Raw genomic sequence first — 23,756 nt, 5'->3', positions numbered from 1 at the left:
CAAAAATTGTATATGCATGTTTATACGAATAAAAACATTTTAATGTTTTTAAATGTTATCAAAAATTTTAAATCAATTCAAAAACGTTTATTTGCGGTTACAAAATGCAGTTTGTGTTCCTAAGCTATTACGTATTTACAAATAAGAAATGTTTTAATGCACAACCATTCATTACTTAGTTGTTAAAATACTTTACCGTTGAAAGACATTTTAATTTTTACTTATTTTAAAAGAAGCTATGTTGCAATATATATAAGTTCAAGCAAGAACTTTTGCACTAAATTATTACCAAGAAACGTTTCTTTTGCAATATAAGTTTAAAAAGGTGTAGCCAAGCTTTGTAAGAATTTAAAAAAATAAATTATGATCTGAAATTTGGTTAATTTCATGCCACTTATTTTAAAACAAATCCGGATTTTTTTTAAACTACGCCGTCGCAGCCAATCCGTAACCTTTCCTTTAACCTTTCCAAATTCAAGCAACTTTCATGAAATTCAAGAAATCTTTGGCAGCGATCCAATAAACTACCACTTAACCTTGACAAGTCCTGACAGTGTGGTACCATACTAGCAGCTCGATCGCACCTATCTTTGGGTATAATACGCTCTATCCAGGTTGATTCTCCCATAACGTAGTTGTGGCTAAAATGACCCACGATCAAAAAAAATTTCTGATAGAACTTAAGGTGCCCAACTACTTAAATTTACAATACTTTAATCAACAAAATTTCAATACAGCTTTAAACATAGAGCAAACAAAAGTATTTAATTTAAAATTAGTGATCATCAATTTTAACTTACGTCACAACGTTGTGTTTGTCGTACAATTTCAAAGGAGTTGTCCCCATAATGAGAACCTCTCTAGATTCTCTAAAGTAACTGTCAAGCTAAACCAATACAAACATACATAGTAAAGTTGTATAAACTATAAGTGTTGGATCACTTATATTTTACGATTTTTAGAGAAACTTTTTTCTAGGTAGTTCTCTCTTGCACTTAACGGCACTGCCTACTTCTCTCTCATACTTAGGGTGATACCTTATTCTTTCTCATATTTTCCAGCCTCGTTGATTCTCTCTCGTACTTTACGGTCTGACTGATTTACTTTTGCACTTGTATTTCTTTTATATATGTGTATGTTTATAACCGTCATGTTTGCAAATTGCAGTAAAGTAAAAGAAGGTCCTGTTAGCCAATTACCAATAAGCGTATTCCCTATCTGGGATTTATTTACACTAATAACACTTTTTTTAACACTTTTATCTAAAAATGTATCAATTTATAATCGATGTTTATTATTTATTGCATTTAATATTCATCAGTTCTATTTTTACAGCTAAATCAAACTGTTGTACTTTACGGTCCTCGCCAATTCTCTCTCGTATTCTACGGTTCTCGCAAATTTTTTTTTGTATTTTACAGTCCTTGCCAATATCTCTGGTACTTACAATTTTTGCAAATTCTTTCTCGTATTTTACAGCCTTCGTTAATTTTTTTTTTCGAAAAACGTAAAGTACAAGTGATCCAAAGAGTTAACCAACTTTATTCAAACAAAGATTTAACTTTAACATTTATAACAAGCCTTTATAATAAGTAAGCAAAAACAGTGCTTTTATGTTTTTTTTTCTAAAGACGAATAAAAGTTTAAATACAAGAAATACAACAGAAAGACTTACCCCTGTTCGAGTTAGAGCTGGGTCACGGCATGCTTCATGACAATCTAACCTTGTCATAAATTTACGATAACCATTTCTTACATTTGCATCACTACCTATATAAAATTAATCACACCATTGGTAAACATCTTAAAAATATAATCCATAATTTCTCAAAAATATATGTTACTCATAGAAGTTTCAAAATAAATTTTAGAAAAAGCAAACTTTTTAAAATAAATATACATTAACCTAATTTCAACAAATCTGTCACTTGACCAGTAAAAGAAACGAAAACCGTGTCAGAGTCAACGACAGGAACTTCGGTTACTTTAACGATGTAGGCAAAATGACTAAAATACAAAAATCGTACATTTTTGTCATTGCAACTCTAATCTTTAAAAAGTAAAAATGTATCTTAAATTGTCGTTACCTCTTGCAAGCTTTTATGTACATATTTTCACATGACGCTCCTTTACATATTTGGCAATCACTATCAACGCTTGATAAACAGGTTGTGTTGTCTAACTGCTCACGCCTTGTTCTAAAAAAATCAATAGTGATAGACACAGATTACATACCGTCCTTATTTTAAAAGAATACACCTTATAAAATATTATTGTCCTTATTTTTGGCTTGTGTACTTATTTTGTCTTATTTGGACTTCATAACAAAAGCTTTGTGTTATTTGTCTTGCCTTATTTTTTGTCTTATCACCAAAGCTTTAATGATACATCATAAAAGCAACACACAAAGAAGCAATGCACCGACTAATAATTGTATTTATATGTAATTTTATTTGAATTAGAGATTAATTTGTATATTAAATTGTATAATCTGTAAAAAGTATGTTTAATAAATATAAAATACACTACAATCCTTCTATTTTTCCAGTCGTCCTTATTTAGGGTTCCAAAAAGATGGAATCCCTGGTGATAGATGATTAAATTTTCTTACCTCTTTGCGGGAAAGAAAGGTGACTTTATAGTACATAACTAAGCAATACGTTTTAGAGGCTTTTTATATTATTATGAACCACGTCAAACTAGCAGTATTGGTATGTACTTTAGAATAATTTATTAAAAAAACTGTATTGATTTGTTCAAGTTTGTAAAATACCTGCACACTGGACAAACCCCTTCTGCACAATTACATAAAGAATTATCATCACTTTCATCACAATTACTTGTTCTTAACTCAGCCACGTCACCAGGTAAAGAATAAAAAACTCCACATTGAATCTTTATTTGATATTAATTTTTACTTATTTTGTAAAAGTAGATTTTTTTAGAATATTTTTAAAATTAATTGTATTTTTATATTTGAATAGTAAAGTTTATATATAAAAAATTTGTATGACAGTGCAAGGTGTCATTTAAATTGTAAATTATATATAAAAATTAAGTTTAATACATACTGAAGGTTCATAATAAGCGTAGACGTTAATCTTGGCAGGTTGGGGAACCTTGACTCGGGTGGTTTGAATTAGGTTGAATGCAATTTGTAAGGGTCTCCTGGATATTTTTTTTAGGTACAAGATTACTTTGCGCTGCGTGATTTCGTAATGATCAACTAGTAATACAAAGTAATATTTAATATTTAAGATAAGACATCATTATTAACAAAATATTTATGATGCTAGGTTTTAACGATTTTAATATTGTTATATTTTTCTAATTTAAGCTCAGTAAGTTTCTATGAAAAGAATAATATTATGCTTGATAATGCAGCTTTAATACTTATATATTTATACAATTTAAAAAGTTTTAAAATTCAATTGCCATAATCAAAAAACAAAATTGGTGATTTTTATTTAAACTCACCAGATCCATCAACATAAAGGTGAGCATCCAAACTGTTTAATGAACGCTCGGCAGGAACAAATCCAGAAAGAAGCCCAATTTCAATAATTGATGCTTCGGTTGCAGGTCCAGTTGGTTTCGAAACAGACAACTGCAAAATAAACAAAATTAAAAAAAAAACAGTTGTTTAAGCAAAGGTGGTGAAGTGCTTCAAACACTTGACTTTACTACATGAGACTCTGGGTTTAATCCCAACCACTTCGTGCTGTAGCGCATTATAGTAAGGTGCTATAAGCATTAATGTCTGCTAAGCCAGTATTTAATCAGCAGCTTGATTATCAGGCAATTTTAAGTACCGTTAATTTGATTTTTTTCGGTCGTCCAGAGAGACCAGGCGAACCCGGATGAAGGACAGCAACATTTTGTTCGATGTTAAAAAAACAATTATCTTCATCGACGACTGTTCTGTAGGTACAACGATACGAAAGTAATCCTTCTCCCGAACCTATACATAAAATAAAACTGATAAGTTCTGAGATAGATTTAACAACAATAATTTGTTTTAGGAAAGGGCACTAGAAATAATTTCAATTTCAAAAATTTTAATTCATTTTATAGTAATTAAATGTGCACAGCTACAAAATTTAAATAAAAACAATTTTTTTTAGTGAAACTATTTTATTTACATGTTAAAATGTTTTTTTTCTTAATGTTTTAAATTTTTATTCACTAATACAGTTCTAAGTTAAAAAAAACTTTTTAAAGCAATTTTAAAATTACACAGCCTTTAATAAACAATTTAAACAAAATAAATTTTAACCTGTAGCTGTAACAGAAATATCTCTGTCTTCAATCACAGAGCTTGGCACGTTAACTTGTCTTCTTAAGTCAACGTTGTTTTGGTCGATTCCAAAATTATAATTACTTCCACTACCCCACTCTGTAGTTTGACCACCTTTTAGATTAATATTGATATTTGTGTTTGGTGGCTGTGGGTTCTGTAGATTACAAAACAGTTTTTATTTTCAAAATGTTTATTTACTAATAATGTAAAATGAAGGCTATAAGTTTTAATGTTTCGAAAAAATATCGCTAAGAAGGTAGGTTTAAGTATTTATTGTTGACAAAAAAACACATTTTAAAGGAAACAAGTAAATTTTTAGCGTCAGTGTAAATATAGCATTGACTCCAGTAATTTAATAAAATTTGTTTACATCATTAAATATCTTAACATATAACGTGACCTGTCACTTCGAACGTTTTTAAAATAAAAAAACTCTCACCAGCAATTCAACCCATGCCGTGTATGCAGTTAGAGCTTGTAAACCCACGACCGTATCTTGAGTTGAGATAAAGGCTCCTGCCTCGTTTCGTTGACTAATTAACCATAATGCTACTTTCCTTGTCAGGTCCAAAACATCTTGAGTCACTGCAAACAAAGTTTGGTAACGAGATTGGAGTCATATTGAAATTAAACACGATTCTATTTGTTAACAGAAACCGAAATGCTAATAATAATAAACACATTGCACGATGTAATATTAATTATATGACATATGACATTTAAGTAATATGATTAAAATAATTTATTTAATAAAACAATTACGTAATAAAGTTTTGTATCTATCAGAATGCTAAAATTAGAAAAAAAATTTAATAAGCTTTGTAAAACTTTGAAATTTAAGAACTTGGATCATTTGTACGGTTTTGGAAAATTTTAAAACCGTAAATATGAAAAAATAAATATGAAAAAGAAAATTGTATAGACGAGATAAAATTAGGTAGGTAGGGCCGTAAATTACGAGATTAGGTAGGGCCGTAAATTACGAGATTAGGTAGGGCCGTAAATTACGAGAGTTTTTTTAACCTTTTTTTAGGTGATTTATACTTAAAAAACTTCTCTATAAATAACTTAAGTTTACCTGGCCTAGCTCTTGCTATATTAATCTGAGCTAGTAAAGCGTACGCTGTTGCCTCAACATCGACAGCTTGTGGCCGACGATTATACCAGTAGGCGTTAAGTCCAGTGTTTTCTATTTCATTGACAGGTCGACCTCTCCAGAATATTTGTGTTAAATCGTCCGTTGTTTCTTGCAGTGCCAAAAGTCTAATCAAAATAAAAAAAATATTGAAATTGTGAAATAATTTATCTAAAAAGCTATATTGTTTCGTTTTGCACAGAATTTTGACACATTTTTTTAGTCAAAAAACATGTTTAAAAAAAACAGCCTTATATTACAGTGCACTGCTGTTTTTTTGAATTTATTATTACAACTAAATGATGACATGGTACTTTTAAAAAAACAACATCAAAACAAACCTATTATTAACTTCGATACTTGTCAGGGATGTGGGATCATCCAAACTTAGTGCGTATGCAAGTAAAGCTGCGCCGTATGGCCTCGTAAACGCAGCATTGTTTTTGTTTTGAACCAGATACGTTACAGCTTTGCTACGGGCGTTTATAATACGGTTGGAAAGATCGTCGTCACACAAGTTGCCAGCATCAACTAATGTTATTAACACGTACGCTGTTAAGGCAAACTCCCCCCCAACTGCACCCTAATAACAGTTTAAGCGATTTACATTATAAATATATACTTAACAAAAAGAAACTAATAAAAAAAGGCTTTAATAAGATTGTTAAAATATTTGAAGCTAATAAAAAAGTGAAAATATTTTTTAGTTAATACTCTATTTTCATGAATTTTTAAAAATATAGAAAAAAATCAAGTATATACCAAATTACCTGCATTTCTGTATGAATCGGCGGAGTAAGTTCTCTAAATTTACCGCTTTGTTCTTGTTCGGTCAAAAGCCAATCAAGTGAATTACAGATCGGAGTAATGTCCAGGTTGGGAACAAAGTCATAACCGCGAATAAACACACGATTTACAAAGGCATTTAACCTTAAAAAGTTATACATAAACAATTTACATAAGATGGTCATAACTATTAAAGCCTAGCGTATTCTTGCTATGTCGTATCGGCTTTAAGTAAAGCGATAACAGTAGCCTACTTATACCTTACAAGACACCAATTGTTAGGTTAATACGAAAGATAAGCAAGCAAACAAATTAGAACACTGAAAACTACATTACAACATTGATATGATGCTAAATTTACCATTTCTTAAATATTGCAAAGTCAACCAAATCGAATATCAACTTAAGTTTCTTTAACACACTAAACATAGTTTCATAACACAATGTTTTAATTAAAGCTATTACCAAGTACTAGGAGAGTAGTGTGTAAAAACTGCCCATGCTCGTTTATCTACAGCATCAGAACGATATTTCAACTCACGATTATAACCTGAAAAATAAAAGCAATTTAAGTGCTTTGTTGTCACAAAATAAGTAACCATTTCAAAAAATAAATTAGCTTTTCAAATAGGCATTACAACAATAAAAGTTTAACCGTCTTCTATTCTTTTAATTGCTTCATCATATTGTGGAGAAAATGGTGAAAATTTTCCAGTTTGATCAAGGTAAGCGGTGACGTAAACGTTTGGACCACTCACCAACATATTCTGCTCGCCACAACCGTATGGCATTCTGATAAATTATTAAAATATTATTTTTTAATGCTTTTTAAAAAAAATGCTATTTTATTTAAAGATGTTTTATTAATTGTACAATGTTATATAAAATACCTCATACCAAAAGTTTAAATATAATTCAAGTATTTTGTCTATTACAAAAATACCTAAAAATACTTTTGATATCCTTTGGCTCCTTTGTTAAAAAATCAACTTCTATAGTAGGGCCTAGTAAGCTACCTATAAGCATTGGAAAAATGTTAATTAATCAGTAATCTAAGGTGAAGATAATTTTAAAAGTTTAAAATATACTTAAGTGAACATTTTAATTTTACACTGACTGTAAGCAAATATGGTGCACTGTCTTGAGCCTGGTACAAATTCTTCGGGAAATTGCAAGCTAATATCAAAACTCTGCTGATTTGTTGATGTTAAATCAAGAGGAAAAGACTGAAATGTGTCTTTTATTTCTCCAGATGGCTAAACATAAGGAAAAATTATAAAAATTAATACGATCTTTCACTAATTTATATTTTATTTGCCTTTACCTAAAACCTATTTAAAAAAATTAAAACAGTTTAACATTCTTTTATGTTATTTTGTTTACCTCGATGAGTATTTCCCTTAACACGGAGTCCAAAATATTTAGATTCCCCACTTCTCTGACTCGAATTTCAATTTTTCCTCGGGTATTGCGTGGTATGTTAAGTGGTAAAACTGTTAAAGGCAGAACAAGGCTTGTGTCTGATAACACAAAAGTTCCCATAGAAGACCAAACCCCTAAAATAATAAAGAAGTTTAAAAACTTGATTTGTTACTAGTAAATAAAAATAACTTACTGTTACTGTTCACAGACTAACAACAAAGAATTATAAGTTATAAAAAAACTTATAAGTTATAAAAAAAAGTTATAAAAAAATCTAATTTTAAGTAAATAAATATTTACCTGCACGGAACTTCGAACAAAAAGTGTTGCCAGGTCTTACTTCAACAATAACCTATAATTTATTTTTATTAACAATTAAACGTACCTTGAAATTGAGCCCTTTTAGAGTTTTGGAGCTTTTGAGTTTGAAAGTTTAAGTTTAGTTGAAATAAATAATTTAATAAAAAAAAAAAAAAAAGACTTGTTTAAAATATATTTTTGTACTAGTTTGTTAAAGACAATGTAACGTACTACATTGCAACAATCACCAATTTTTAAATTAAATTCTAAAACATCGCTAATTTTTAAAACTTTTTAAACAATATGCTAGCAAATTTTTGCATATTTAGATTTATTAAAAAGTCTCTTACATTGTATGTTGTCCCAGGGCTGTAATTAAATATAGTGATACCAAGAGTTGCTTGTTCCCGAACTTTTAATGAAAACGGAACTTGAATCTGAATAAAGACTTGCTGAAATATGCGCAGTTCCGCTGGTTTAGCAACACAAAATCCATCTAAATAATAAAATAATTTATTTTCTAACTTTGAAATAAAATTGTTGAATTTGTAGATGTTTCAGATTTCGTATATTTTAAAATATGTTTTTGGGTTTAATTTTTACTACTAGCAAGTACAAAAAAATTTATGTTTTGGTCAAAACATAATATTTTTGTAGTTTAACAATTAAACAATAAAACCAAATAAGCAAGTAGAATAAAGTTTTTTAACTACCTATTTTCACATAGAGTTGAAATTACTAAAATTAGCCTAAAATAATATATAATATAGATATAAAAAATATAATTACCCGCAGATTCGTGCATTCCAACGGCATCGATTAAAAATGTTGTAATACTATCCCTGGCAGGCCTGAAGAACGTATGGTAGCCCTTTGGATCTCTAATAATACATGAAATCAAATAAACAAGAGTCCTTTATAAAATTAACCTTTTAGAAACTGATAAAAATATATTAGAAACATAAAAAATTTAAGTAACAGATCAACAAATCTTACTTGAAATGTCTAAAGTAAAACAATGCCGATAGCAATCATATAACAACATATTATTTTTAAATGCCAAATATCTTAACCAAAAATTTACATTCTAAAAGGTTGTGGAAAAGAAAATTGTTCATCGAAATCCGATCTTTGTTGGTCATCGTTAAAAGGGGGCTTGGCTGACGGTAAAGGAGGAATTGTTGGTGTTGTTGTTGTCGTTGTTGTAGTAGTTGTAGTTGTCGGGCGAGTAGTTGTTGTTGGAAATCTATCTCCACCGCCTAAAAATAGAACCTGATTGACGACAACTTTGGTAAACCCAAATCCATTGTTAGGTTTCGCTGGTGCCGGTCGGGCCAGTTCGAAAACCGGGGGAGGTGGGGCTTGACATAAATTCCCGGCACATTCAAATGATTCAATGGCAAAAAACGCTTCCTCAATTCCGACAGAACCTTGAATTTCCTCAGGTGTTCTTAAAACAATTTAATTTCAACATCAAATACACAATGAAAAATATTGTTAATGCGTAAGTACAACTTTTATAAATATGCCATCACTGGCATTTAAATTAAGAGACAATTTATAACTAGCCTTAAAAATCGATAAAAATAAAAGGAAACTTCATATGTAAAGTTCTTTTCACTAAAAAATATGTTGAAAAAAATGTAAATTACATAAATGTAAATCATACTGAAAGATTGTTTTTAAATTGTTAAAAAAAATTTACTTACAGTGTTAAACCAAAACCTTGAGGAATTTCTTGAACAGAATCTAATTTATTTTCCACACTGGCCGCTACTTCTGCTTCATTTCCGGTTGGATCATCTCCCGTTGCCCCTTCAATAATGCTAAAAAAGTAAAATTTAATAAAAACACAATGCAAATATAGTTTAATTATTGCATTCAAGGATAAGAACTAAATATTTTTTACAATATACATTTAAATAAAATATTCATGTGTTTATTTAATGTGTTGGCTCAGAACTTATTTTATTTAAATGTTATTGGAGTCGTTTCTTAAAACCAATTTTTAAATAATTTAAAATAAAAAGAAAACACAAACGAAAAAGAAAGTTAGTTAAACTTTTGTTACATTATAGTTATAATGTTCATTTCCAGTTTAACTTTTGATATTTAAACTTAGATTAAAGTATAACGTACATATTAATTTTTACTGTTACATAAGCAGAAATATTGTATACAACTAACAAAGCATGCAATATAAATTAACATGCAAAAACGTTTACCTTTTTCGAAATGCAGCATTGCAAGCATTTCTAAATCTGATCCAACAACCTGGATATTGTGGTTCAACAAATTCTCTGACGCGTTCTGATCTGACAGCGCATGTTTCCTTTGAAGGACTAAGTATACCCCCATCTCTTTTACATTGCTCCAATTTTACTTATCAAAATTAAATTTTTTTTTTTTTAAATAAATGCAAAGCTTAAATGCAACAAATTAAAGTAAAATAAAACTTATTAGTAAAAAAGAACTGAATTTAATTCTTTTGTTAATACGGGTATATTTTAACGAAGCAATTAAAGATCAGGTTGTAAATATTATTAATTTATTAGGTTGTTTTTACACAAATTTAAATATCTGCACCCTTTAAATTTAGATTTTGTGTATTTCTTCTTTTTCGTTTTTTTGCTCCAGGGTCGCTGCACTTTAACGAGCTAATCACTTTTGCGTTTTGCTTTTTTGTGTATAAGCTTAACCCGGCACCCTTAAAAAGTAAAATTGAAAAACAAGCTAAAAAAATAACTTTTTTAAATAATAAATGAAAAAATTAGATTCTGGATGGATTTTTAATTTATCAAGCAATTCGTCAAAGAATAGTGATTACAAAACAATTGAATCGTCTTCTAAAAGATAGAAAAAATTCATTGTGCCCTTTATATACTCTACTTTAGTTAGTACGAACTTTTTGCAATATTTAAGCTCTTTTTTCAACATATTAGGTAAATTATAAATCGAAAACATAAAATAAAGCAAACCCTGAATACGTTTCGGTCATCTCGCCCACCACTTCTTACGCAAGCTTGCTCGTAACTTTCCATTTTTGAGAACATATTTTGTCTTGTCATTCTACCACTGTTAGACAAAAAATAAGCAGCCTGGTCAACCCCACTAATGCTAATAAGCGTCTGAGGTGTACCTGAACATAATATTATTTAAATTAGATAACAAATTAAAGACTTGGTGAATAAAACACAATATAAACATTCATTTAATCTTAGCATAGAATTTTAGAATATAAACTTATTTACCTATAAGACGAAATGGGACATTATAACCAGGTAAAACTTCTTCAGGTAGCTGAATACCAAGTTCCTAAAACAATTTATTGAAGTGTTGTAACTAATTTAATAAACACCACAAATATTACATATTTACACAACTTTTTAAACTGTAGTAACAAATATCCTAGTATGTGTATGGCATTGTGATATCTAAAGTATCCTCTGCATGAATGAACCAAATTTATGTACAAATAATGCTATGTAATATTTGTGAATGATATGGGTTTATACAGCATCTTGCAAGTTAATCAAATATTGCACATTGCTTAAAGATCCCTTAATAAAAGTCATAAAACTAACGTAAACATAAACTATATAGGCTTAGGTTTTAAAGTATAATGTCTTTATATTTTGCAGAAATTATCTTTAAATTAGATTAGTTTTCAACCTACATTTTTGCATTGATCAACGACATCGAACCAAATAGAATTTGAAACTCTTTCGTCGTCCTTTCTATAGTAAGCCACAACCCTAGCTGCAGGAACCATACTTTGTGTAATGGCAAACAACTTTGTACTCGTCTTACTGCCAGGAAATGGAGTTACCATGCCAGAATTAACCAATGAACCTCTCGATACAACCTTTTAATCAAACCTTATAGTTATATTTTAATTAATAGTAAGGTTTAGGTGTTTAAATTAAAACGGATTTGGATAACAGCATTTAAATCGAATGCGCGACTTAAACATAGACTAACATCAGTTACTCTGACCAAGTCTCGAGTTGCCTGTGGCAGTTTTGGATATTATAGATTATAATTGTCCGATAATGATGCTGCTGATTAAGTGCTGGCTTAGCAGCAGTTCATACCGTTTATAGCGCCTAAACAAGGGCGCTACAACATGAGATCAGCGAGGAATGAACCCACGGCCTCATGTGTGGTGTAGCAAGTGTTCTTACCACTACACCACGCTGCCATTTTTATCTTTAACTAAACAATTATAAATAACTTACAAAATATCTAATTTCTGTGGCAACAGTTGGTCCAGTTTCAAAATTTAAAAAAATATTCGGTTCACTAACTGTTACTTCTTCCTTAGTAATTTCCAACTAAAGTTCATAATAATTTAAATAAATATTTGTAAAAGTACTGCAAATTATACTTAGAACAAACTAAAATATAAAAGCATTTTAGCCTTTTGAAATATTAATTAATAAAATCTTTTTTTAGCCTTTTGAAATATTAATTAACAAAAAAAAAAAAAAAAAGAAAAATAGCTTTTACTGTTATTTTGAACTTTTAATTAAACAGTAAAGACAGAACAACTAACCGTCAAATAACTGTTTGTTGGTGAAGAGTAATATTCAATTGTTTTATCGATGCTTGCTTGCCCATTTGCTGGTAAGGAATTGTCCTGTGTCTTGATACGAATTGACTGATTGTATAAAACATAAACATTTAAAAATTTAACTGTTTACATGTAACGATACAATACATTACAAAGCTTTATTTAAAATACTTTTAACCAAATTATACCGTAGTTTATTTTACCTTATCAGATTTTCCAGTAAAGATTAATGGAATGCGACCCAATCCTTTTGAGTTAGTTACATGATTGCGAATGTTGCTCTCCACTCCGTTATTCAAATCTAAAAAATAAATACTTGGTTAGTATTTGTTCTTTTAGTTTGATATTTTTTACCTAGTTGTCCATTGTTTTCTCTTAGACTGACATTGAATGAAATACTAAAGTCTTTTACAGGTGCTATGTTGTTTTCAGACTTACTATAACATTTTTCCACCCACAATTTATATTTATAAGTGGTTCGAAACATTGTTAATAGCACGGTATCTTACAAGTCCTAGCTTTACTGAACAGTTCAACTCGAAAATTTTACAAACAAATTTTGCCAAAATACAGTTTTGTATGCCTTTATATATTTTAAAATAAAAATATAGTTAGATTAAAGTAATTTTACAAATACAACCTTATACCTGATATTGTAAATGCAATGTTTGGTCTAGGCTCTCCAGTAATAATGTCCTTTATAAAAATCTAAAAAAAAAACATGTTAAAAAAGCGTCATTATTAGAATTCCTTTACCTAATTCTATACCCACCCTAATGTAGTAGTTCTGGTCCGGTATAAAGTGACTTGGTGAAGTAGATGTGTCAATAGAATAGGGAGAAATAAGAAATGGAAGATTGGGTGAAACGTCAGACTCAAGGGTAGATTCGTCAGCTCCTGAAATCAATTTTGTTTATTTGACCAAACTTTTTAACAAACGAATAGAATATAAATCAACCAAAAACATTTTCGTTTGTAAAAAAATTGAAAAGATGTTGTCATTACTTTCAAATGCGACTATAAGGCATATTTTAAATACAAACACCAATATACTGTTTTATTAAATTAACTTATTCATTTTAAATTAAATCTTAAAATATTTTGTGTAAATATAAACACTAACTGGAAAAAGTAAATAAATAAAACCGACCATTTACGGTGGCTTCAATGGTTATAGATGCACCATCATCAACTAGTGTTTGTAAGGTGTCGCCACCCTCCAATACAGTGCTTATATGAAGAGTTGGAATCTCAAAAAAGAAATCTCCGCCAGTATAATGTGCTATCAACTATACAAAAATTTTAAATATGTTTTGTTGCATATTATAAATATACAATAAATTTTTTTCTTTAAATTAAAATAAGTAGTTAGTGATAAAGTTCTTTAAAAGTACCTTTACAAAAGTTATGTGAAATTCAAACACAAAGAATTGTTAAGTAAGGTGCCATAAAATATAACTTAATAACGTTGCCTTAAAAGCAATATAGTTTTTTTTTCCAAATAACGGGTTTAGTGTTTTAAATCATATTTTGAATTTTGTTATTTTTCACATCGCATGAATCTTTTGTTAATTGTGTCTTTATTTTTTTGTCACTTTTAATTTTGCATGAAAAAAAATTTTGCATAAAGAATAAACCAGACAGTCGACTACATTCCCAAAAAAAGGTTTACAAAACGTCACAAGGCAAATATTTATCTATATTAAATATTTAGATTTTTGATGACTATGTTAACCGGCCAGTCAAGAAAATAGTTATTCTGTTCTTAAATACGCGTATACGCTCGAACCGATTATTAGTTATTTACCTGTGCTTCTTCAAAACTCGGGAATTGATAAAACACCACTGGTTCAGCACCCGGGGATTTCCGAAGTTTCATTGACAGAAAATAATTTCCACTAACAGCTTTCCCATATCTTAAAACAGAAATAAATGTAATATATATTATATTCATGATGCCGTAAAGTAAATAAAGTTACTTAATAAAGAATTACTTTTATTTACATTTTATATAAAAAAAAAAGTTTTGCTATTTATTATCATTAGGAAAATAACAACCGGGATTTAATTAAATGTGATGTTGAAAAAAGTTACTGCAGCCTAGATTTAAATGTACTAACGTGTAATTGGCTTTAATATGTCCAGTAATAAACTCATCACTCATTAAAACAAAGTTCTTGTCTAACTCTAGTTTGACGTCAAAAGTTGGCAAAACTAAAACAAGTTTAAATATGTTATAATACAAAAATTAATTGTAAAATTCACTTTGACTTCTTACCATAGCGTCGAACACTAAAAGGTGTCTGTGCAGTTGTGCTTATACCCTTAAAAATAAAAAAAAACAACATTAAAATGTAAAAAAAATTTTTATCAAATTTTAAACGAAATAAATTTATTTTTGCTGATTTCACAACCACAACCAAATTGGTTGTTACAACAGTAAAAGAAACTAAGAAAATTAAAAACCAACTTCTGATGAAAAGGTTGCTTCAACTGACCAAATACCAAAAATAGGATATTCAGGTATGGTAAAAAATTCGTCAATAAATCCGTTGGGAGGCAGTCTTTTTTCGCTTCTTTTTACACCTATCCCATCGGGTGTCTGTAATACAAATTTTGTTTGTTTTAAAAATGATTTTATTATAAATTTTATTATTACATTATTTTATACCCAAAGGCCATAGTGAATTAAAAAGAAGACTTGTTAAAAAGAAACAAGCATAGAAGGTGTAAATTTCCAGACGCGTGTTATGGAAACTTTAATACCTAGGGCACTTTTGATGGTTAGTTCTAATTTTCACATATTTACTCAGTATATATAATTCCTTTAATAAAATGACAAATCTTTTAAATTTTATTTTGTTAATATTTTAAATTTATACTTTTATACAAATTAACTTTACATTCATAAAAACTAGATAACTTAACGCTAAAGCAATAGTTGTTTTACTGGTCTAAATCATTTTTGAACAACATTTTGTTTAACGTTAAAACTTTTTACATTCTTTTTTTTTTTGTTGCAAGTAAGTTGTAAACAAATGCAGTGTTCTTTAAATAAAAAACACTTAACAATTGCAGTTTTTTAAGCTGTTTTAATAATTTTTAATTCGAGGTTGTATTTTGATACGCCGTGTAATATTATTAGAACATTAAACTTTTTGGAGTAACTTAAACGTTTAAAAAAAAATAATCAAAATTTAAAATTAAAAAAATCAAAAATTCTGCTTTAAATATTCCTTATTTAAGAAACATAAAGTAAATCACTTTGGGTAAAATTCAGAATTCTTAATTCACAATAAGGCTTACTAAAACTTGAAATAAAGGGGTAATTATTTTATTTTGTCGGTAATCATAATAACATTAAATTAATTAGCGTTTAAACTATAAAGAACATGTCAGTTGTTTATGCAAAAACAAGAAATTATCAACCCTTTCGTTCTATAAATAAGGAAAAATTTTATGTTAAAGGTCAGCGCTTGTACTCGTAAATATCACTTATCTGACTCATAAATTAATTTTTTTGGATAATTGCAGGCATGATTCATATTTTCCAGAAAAAACTAATTAAATAAAAATACATTAATTGCCTTAAAAACAAGTACTTATCTTGAACAAAAAAGTGTTTACCTTGACAAGTACTTTAACAAGTTGATCCCTTTCTGGGGCCATAGATTGTGAAAGAGGATACACCCTAATTGCAACATCTTCTGCTGGTCTAAAAATATATAAATAAAGCTGTTCTAATACACAAACCTTAGTTTAGCGTTTAGTACAAAAGTATACCAAACTTTATCCTTTAGTATACAGCAACATAAAAAAATGTTTTAAAAAATATTTTCCAAAGTCAGTTTTTCTTTCCTTTTTCATGTTAAAATGCAGAAATAATTTTACAATTTTAATATATGGTCCAAACATTTTTACAATTATTCTATATTATTTACCATTTTTTACTATTAAAATATAAATTCCAAGTTTTGCACAACCTATTAAATATGAATAAGAAAACCTATCATGTTAAACAATAACCTATAAATTGGACGATCAGTTTGTACAAATAGATATCCACTTTCACTGCTAACCAACACTTCAATCACTTTAGTAAAGTCAGATGGACTGTTCCTTACTTCAATAGTTAACTCAACTCGTTTAATTCTTCGAGAGGTATCGATATCATTATCGGTCACCTAAAAATTTTTGGTTTAATAAATATAATTTTAGGTTAGTTGTAAAATTAAAATGGAGTTTAATACAAATTTGTTTTTATACATCAGCTGTAGTGCTTTCATTAATAAGGTCTTAAATCGCTAAAGAAAATGTGCCGTGGTAACCATGTTTCTCTATATTGAGGGCGTAAAGTCGGCCATATTATATCAAGCAAAAATATATATATAACTTAAAAAAGTTCGAAAAACTTTACTTTTATCTTACCGTAAACTCCAGTTCGATTGGTTGATTGGTAGACAGTGATTTGAAAGGAATGTTATTAAAGACATTGTCGCGAAGGGGTAAATCCTAATAACACAAAAAACGTAACATAACTATTGAATTAAAAAAAATCTAATCCTTTTTGTTTACGTTTCTAAAATTTACTCATAAATTTTACATTTCTTTAAAATATACTCTAATGTTATACCATATGTGTGTAAACCCATGCCTTAACCATAACATTGATTGTAACTTTACTTATAATGATAGGTTTTTATTATTATTATTATTTTAAAACTTAAAAATTAACACATGTTGTTTGTGTTACTTTTACAGTTCTCACATCTAATTCCTTTTGCGTTTGTAAAACATTGAAGAACCATAAACTTAACACGGTCCACAAAGTTTTATTACAACATTTCATTCATATATTATCGTAGCGTTGTCAAAGTAAGATAACAGATTAAACAAAAACAAAAAAAGTCTACATACCCGCAAATAAGCTGATACCGTGGTTGTTTTAGGGTAGCCATGTAAATTGAGATAAACTTTTTCTGTCGATCCGATTCTAAAAGCTTTTGGCAAAACTACTGTGTGGTCGTACAAACTAAATAAAATTTTCTGAAATGATAAATTCTAAGTATGGCTGATGTATAACTATAGTTAAGTTACCAGTATGATTCTACTGCTTTTGCTATATAGGCATTTTAAAGAGCGTACACAACTTTGATTAAAAAAAAGCGACGAGTACCATGTTAGCCTAAAATGAGCGCTGCTTTGAAATTCAAAATTCGTCGTTTTAAAAAAGTGGCCCGAAGAAAGAAATGTAATTGCTTGTTTTAATTAAGCGCAACTTTAATACAACCACAAGCATGATTAAAATACACGTTGCGTATCACAGTTCTTAAGTAAGTCAAAACACTTTTTTTTATTTAAACTTATACATTTTTTTAAGTACCTTAGGTAAAGGATATTTTTCTATACAAAAAAACATCAAAAGAATACTATAAATTACATTTTTAATATTTGTTGCAATCAACTAATTTTTCATTGTGGTAACGAAAGTTTTGGCAAAACAGAAAATAGCTCAAAGCATTAAAAGTTTTTTAGGTTTCGCGCAAAACTTTTTATCGATGGAAATTTCGCTTAATCAGGTTTTTCTAGCATTCTCTTGAATGACGATTTTTTAGCTGGAAAAAATATAAACCTACTTGGAAATGCGCTTATTGTTTTGGTGTATGTCGGCTTAGTCACACAAAGCGATTTAATTTGAATGCTTCTTTTACGATAATAAAGAACAAATTTTTGCGTTTATACAAATACTTTTTACAGTTCTTTTATACTTTTAACAGTTTGAAAATAACAAATACTTACTTTGGATTAACTGTAGTTCGTGGTCTTGGTATTCTATGAAATAAAAAATGCTTTTTGAAACCTATACGCTTTTAAAATGTTAATAAAAAAAAAATATATATATATATTTTAATGATGAGCTTTAAAAAACAACCTTGTTGTTGTTCTTATAGGCCTAGTTCGGGGTCTAGTTCTGGGTCTAGTTCCAATTGTAAAAGGAATAGGGGGCCTAAATATATTTTAGATTTATCAGATACAATAAAAAACAAATTATATTAGTTTTTTGACAAAGACAAAATACTAGGCCAGCTTTTTTAAATCATGTTTAAACCCTTTTTTAATTAGATAAAGCACCATGACCATAGCAACTTAAAGACTTACGCCCAAGGTAAAAAAGGTTTGTTTAGTTTTAATACAAACTAATAGTGCAAAGGTAAACTAAACTCTTAAATTATGATAATTTATTGGTATATTTGTGCAAATTAAAATATATTGGGTCGGATACAATGAGTAGCAAAATAAATTTAACCTACCCAAAAGTTGGAAACGGCCTGGGTTGAGGAAAATTAATTGGTCGAAAAGGTCTAAAACAAAAAAACATAATATAAAATTTGTAGATTTCGCTACTATTTGCCTAAGATAATTACAAAATTTGTTTAAAAATGTAAAATTAAACAAACATTGTTTTTATGTAATTTACAAACTAAAATAAAAACAAGTTATTACCCTATTGGTCGTGGTGGGACTGGTAAACGTAACTGAGGAATTTGAAAATCCCTAAAATTAAAGATTCTGCTATCAAGGGATAACCTGTAATATTTAAAATCAATTAAGCAAAAACTGTTACTTTGATTCTGTTTAAAAAGCAGACCGTGTTATATTAGTTCAAAATTATCTATTTTACTTTAAATTTGAACCTTTATTTGTTTTTAATTTTCTTTTATCTATGTAAGCTCGAAAGATAAGTAAAACTTACCCATTTGAAAATACGAAAAATCGGGCAAAATTAACGAGCAGTAAAAATTTAAACATGCTGCCTAAATAAGCTGACTTTATTGTTATAACACTCGATAAACTTAACTATTTATTACATTAGTGACGTCACAGGCATGCCGGAGGGCAATTAAATTTAGTCAAAAATAGATTTAATGTCGAAGAAATATTTAAAGAAACAATAAGTTGTTGTTTTAGATTTTAATGTATTTTCTTTATATTTGCTATCTACAGGTTATTTATTTAATTGTTTTTTATTTAGGTTTCGAATGCATCTATGACAAAAACAAAAAAGACAAGCAGTTGCAAATGATACTACTAGTCGACAACTCTGCGATCGGCATTTTATTTACTGTGATACAGTTGCAACTCTCAACTTATGTTTGCTCTTAAAAGTTTACCAGACATACTACTGTAACGGCGTAAACATCCCAGTTGCCCCAATCTTTGTTGTACTTGTCTAGTAAAATATTTATCTGTCTTGACACCTTCTGATAAAGCGTGTTAGTTTTGGGCGCGAGTTACTTTGTTAAATATGTTGTGTTACATTAAAGGGGGTTAAGTTTTGAAGAATCTGCTTAACGGTTGTGTAGCCTATATTTGGTAAATAAGTGCATATTCTGTACTCTGTACTAGTTTATGAGTTGTCGAATAGGTACGGTAGTAACTAGACGAAAAGTACGTAACATTACAAAACTGGAGGTTTCATTTATTTTGTAGGATTATAAATTGGAAATATATATATATATAACCGATGATTAATTATCTAAAGTCATTGATGTAAATTTGATCAAATAACAAAATCAATTTTGTGACTTAAAACATGTTACAAGTATTAAATGTTTACACAAATATTTTATAGCTTAGTATGATATCAAATCCAATTTTTAAAACCGGTGAATAACTTTATATTGATTGCACTATTGTGTCTTAAGTAATTTTCTTTTTACTTTATAAAATAATTTAATAAATATTTGTAAACCTTGTGAAAGCGACTGCGTAATCATTACATTTCAAAAAAGAAAAGGGTGATTCTCCGATAAAAATTAGATGGGAAATCCCCTAAATCTTTTGTAAAAGCCACTTAAATCTTTGTGTTTCAACGTTGTACAAATTCAACTACGTAACTTTACAAGAATTAGCTGAAATGTTTAACCGATTCGATCAACGAAATTTAAATGGGTAAGAATTTAATTTACATTTTTGTTTTTGTAAAATAAAAATAATACATTAAAAAATTATTTTAATCTGTTTTTAGGCAAAATGCTTCTAGCACCATGGAACATAGAAAAAACACGAATGGGCCATACGACCTTAACAACAACTTTGCTATATTGAAACCTGGACGAACTAAAGAAAATCCAAGAACGTCAAATTCTTTCAAAAGTGTGCCTGAAGATGAAATAATGCTAACTGCAAAAACGTTGGGCTTTAGCGAGATTTTAATCAAAAAAGTGATAGAAAGAAGATTTGATAACAATTTGGAACCTTACAGAAGCGCAGTGGAACTGATTGGAGATCTACAAATTGAGGAGGAAAGAACATGCTCAAAAAAAATTGAAGAACTGGCCAAATGCACGGCAGGCCCATCAATATTACCAAGTCTAACAAGTGCACAAAAAAAATTAACAAATATTCCACCAACACCTGATCCGTTAGAACTTTTAAGCAAGGCTGAAGTTGATAAAAAAATACTTGATCTTGAGAATGAAAGTCGGTGTAAAATTTGTTTAGATTCTGCTGCTAATTGTTTGTTTATGCCATGTAGACATATCTGCTCTTGCTTAGATTGCGCTCGGGCTATTAGAAATTGCCCATTTTGTAGAGCTAAACTTACCAAAATTATTAAAGTATACCGCTAATTAAAATCATGTGTTTTAGATTTCATGCTTTATGTATTGTAACTTTTTTAATTTTTGTTATTATTTGAATCTTTTACTCACAAAACAATCAAAATTTTTAGTAGATTATTTTTAGCTTGTAACAATGACATAAAAATAAAATTTTATATACAAAATTGAAATTGTTTACTTCAACATCGCAATAAATAAATTGAACAACAAATATGGTTGTGTTGCAATAGCATACATAAACGTAACTAGTCACGTTTCCGAAATACTGCGTTATGCGTCACAGTCAAACTGTTTGTAACGTAATACGACGTTTTGCTTCATTTTACTTTGTACACAGGTTGTTTTATCTGTGTAAGAAAGTAACCCGCATGTCCATAGACAACAACTGTACCTATAAGAAGATTACGTTTTATATACTAATAACTAACTGTTTTGTGCTTTTTCGGTTTAAAATAAACACATTTATTTAGAAAAAATAATTTAAAAAAAAAATTTGTGTTTATTATCTTAATTTATGTTTAAATTTAGTAATAATTTTATAAAAGGTTACTTTGTAACTGTTTAGCGTGTACCTGGTAAATCAATGGTAAATCACTTTCTAAAACTTTTGAGATGTCGCTAAAGAGTAATTGTTCAAATTTATATTAATACCATTACACAATTCCAGCCCATAGTTGTAGTAAAAGTACTGTGGTTTTGAATAGCTATTTGTTTATAGCAATATTCACTTTTAAAGCCCAATTTTAATAATAATTAAAACATTTTACAAAAAGTACGCCCTTATCAAATAAAAATATTTAACGTTTTACCTTGGGGTAATATGGAAAAAACAATTTTGAATGGCCTACAAAAAGGTTTTGTGTTGAAGCAGTGCCAGCATCCTGTTCGCCTTTGAGCCTGATGTTTACCGACAACTAAAACGCGTCACAAAAAAATATACAAGCTAATTCAAAAAGCATAATAAAAAAAGAGGTTTAAGGTGTCTTAAAATAAAAATATTTTGCGTTTAAGTCGCACACTACCAGTCAAATAGATGCACAATTTCTTTTTAAGAAAAAACAAAAAATGTAAAAAAAAACAAAAACTGGTAACATTAATAAATGATAAATCAAATATTGGGACACAAATATTAACGTGAAAACAGTAATGTGTGTTAAAAGAGGTAATTGAAAATTCATTGAGCTAATTTTAACTAGCTGTTTAAAAAGAAGCAGACATCTATATCGTTATCTATCCTAATATATCGCGGAAATAATCAACTAAATTTGTTGAATAACGCATCCAATTAACGTCACGCGGCCACCATAACGACATGATATAAAAGTCAAAATAGCATTTTTAAGGTTAACAAACCACATAAATTTCCTAAAGGACAAAACCCTTTAATGTCACGGTAGGCTGTATTTAAAAATATTCACTTTAATTTTATATACAAAATAAGCTTCTTAAGTAAATTAAAGTGCTACCTTGAAAATAGAATTTAATAAATTAATCTTTTAGTGTAAGCAGAAAAATTGTTTGTCCGGTAGGTGGCGTAAAAGTCATGTAATCGGTTTGCGGACACTCTCCCACTTAATAAATAACATCTTAAGTTGATATAAAAAAAGTAAGTTTTGGAAAGAATTTACGTTAAAACAGAATTAAATAGTTCAGGCAGAGTCACACCAATGCCACACTATTCGCCCTTAAACCCGGCATTTACGCATATGTAAAACACGCCACAAAAAAAATACGCCCTTATTAAATACAAAAAATGTTTTATTCAAAATGATATGACAATTTTTTTTTAAATTACGAAGAACTATTCGCCCTCTACCCCTGTTTTAACAAACAGCTAAAAAGCGGCATAGAAATCACACCCTTTTTAAATAAAAATATAAAACCAACTATCAAAAGAATTATTACAAAGAAATTATAAGACTAAATTTGTTAAATAACGTAGCATTTAATTAACGTCATGCGGCATCATGCCGATATGAAATAGGATCAAAAATAGCATTTTTAAGGTTAAAATACCACACAAATTTCCCAAGGGAGCCTACGAAGCCGTATTATGTGGCCGTAAGCTGTCTTTATGAATACAGTTTTCAATTTCTTAAGGGGCACACCTTTAAAACCTCGTTTCAGTTTTAAACGTCGCAATGGTTAAACTACATTTTCTCTAATATATATTATATCAACCAAAATGTATTTTTATTGTAATAAAAGTTATCAATGTTAATTTAATAAATACAAGGTCTAAGATAATAAATATGATAATGTAAGATAAGGCACCAGCTAAATAAACTTAATATTGAAACTTAAAAACTGTAGCCACCTTTCTAAACATAAATAATCTTCTTCTGTGAAATAAACTTTTTTCTTTTTGAAGATAGATTTAGTAAATTAATAAACGGTAATGTTTATTCAACAAGCAATGATATAAAAATTCAATAATTTAAACCTTTACAAAATATAACGATATTAAAACTAACGCAAAAAAAACCTCACCCAACATTAAAATGTTTTTAAATATGCAATGTTCAAGTACAATTACATCTCACACGCAGATAAAAAAAATAAACATGCGAAATCAAAATAATCTATAAAAAGAAAATTAAAAAATATTTTTAATTA

General features: G+C 28.7%; 2 protein-coding genes across 3 annotated transcripts; one reads left to right on the top strand and one right to left on the bottom strand.

The window, feature by feature from the left end:
* Positions 1-42: 42 nt before the first annotated feature.
* On the bottom strand, positions 43-19,335 carry LOC145751683 (complement C3-like). Of its 2 annotated transcripts, XM_082567881.1 has the most exons (48): positions 19,271-19,335; positions 19,021-19,104; positions 18,828-18,878; positions 18,449-18,523; positions 18,316-18,348; positions 17,434-17,548; positions 16,945-17,028; positions 16,543-16,700; positions 16,144-16,231; positions 14,987-15,118; positions 14,795-14,840; positions 14,637-14,730; positions 14,324-14,432; positions 13,667-13,805; positions 13,289-13,413; positions 13,164-13,224; positions 12,720-12,817; positions 12,499-12,603; positions 12,182-12,277; positions 11,620-11,808; positions 11,195-11,258; positions 10,922-11,082; positions 10,530-10,650; positions 10,169-10,325; positions 9,653-9,769; positions 9,028-9,393; positions 8,733-8,824; positions 8,294-8,439; positions 7,944-7,995; positions 7,605-7,777; positions 7,339-7,477; positions 7,165-7,237; positions 6,877-7,013; positions 6,687-6,771; positions 6,206-6,365; positions 5,777-6,018; positions 5,379-5,563; positions 4,740-4,885; positions 4,277-4,454; positions 3,813-3,961; positions 3,478-3,607; positions 3,072-3,226; positions 2,774-2,895; positions 2,088-2,198; positions 1,907-2,007; positions 1,676-1,770; positions 801-886; positions 43-641 (listed from the first exon to the last, which is right to left on the bottom strand). In XM_082567881.1, the coding sequence occupies exons 1-48, from the start codon at positions 19,324-19,326 to the stop codon at positions 422-424; spliced, it is 5,901 nt and encodes a 1,966-aa protein (XP_082424007.1). In that variant the 5' UTR covers positions 19,327-19,335; the 3' UTR covers positions 43-421. The 2 variants fall into 2 exon arrangements, with proteins under 2 accessions (XP_082424007.1, XP_082424009.1); XM_082567883.1 differs by lacking the exon at positions 18,449-18,523.
* A 1,071-nt stretch (positions 19,336-20,406) lies between these two features.
* Positions 20,407-21,220, top strand: LOC145751195 (baculoviral IAP repeat-containing protein 7-A-like). Its single transcript, XM_082567298.1, has 2 exons — positions 20,407-20,469; positions 20,546-21,220. The coding sequence occupies exons 1-2, from the start codon at positions 20,435-20,437 to the stop codon at positions 21,147-21,149; spliced, it is 639 nt and encodes a 212-aa protein (XP_082423424.1). The 5' UTR covers positions 20,407-20,434; the 3' UTR covers positions 21,150-21,220.
* Positions 21,221-23,756: the final 2,536 nt, after the last annotated feature.

This window comes from Corella eumyota, chromosome 4, assembly GCF_963082875.1.
Source record: "Corella eumyota chromosome 4, kaCorEumy4.1, whole genome shotgun sequence".
Lineage (NCBI taxonomy): Eukaryota > Metazoa > Chordata > Ascidiacea > Phlebobranchia > Corellidae > Corella > Corella eumyota.
The sequence above is the reverse complement of the archived record's forward strand: the minus strand, read 5'-3'. Positions and strand labels throughout refer to the sequence as shown.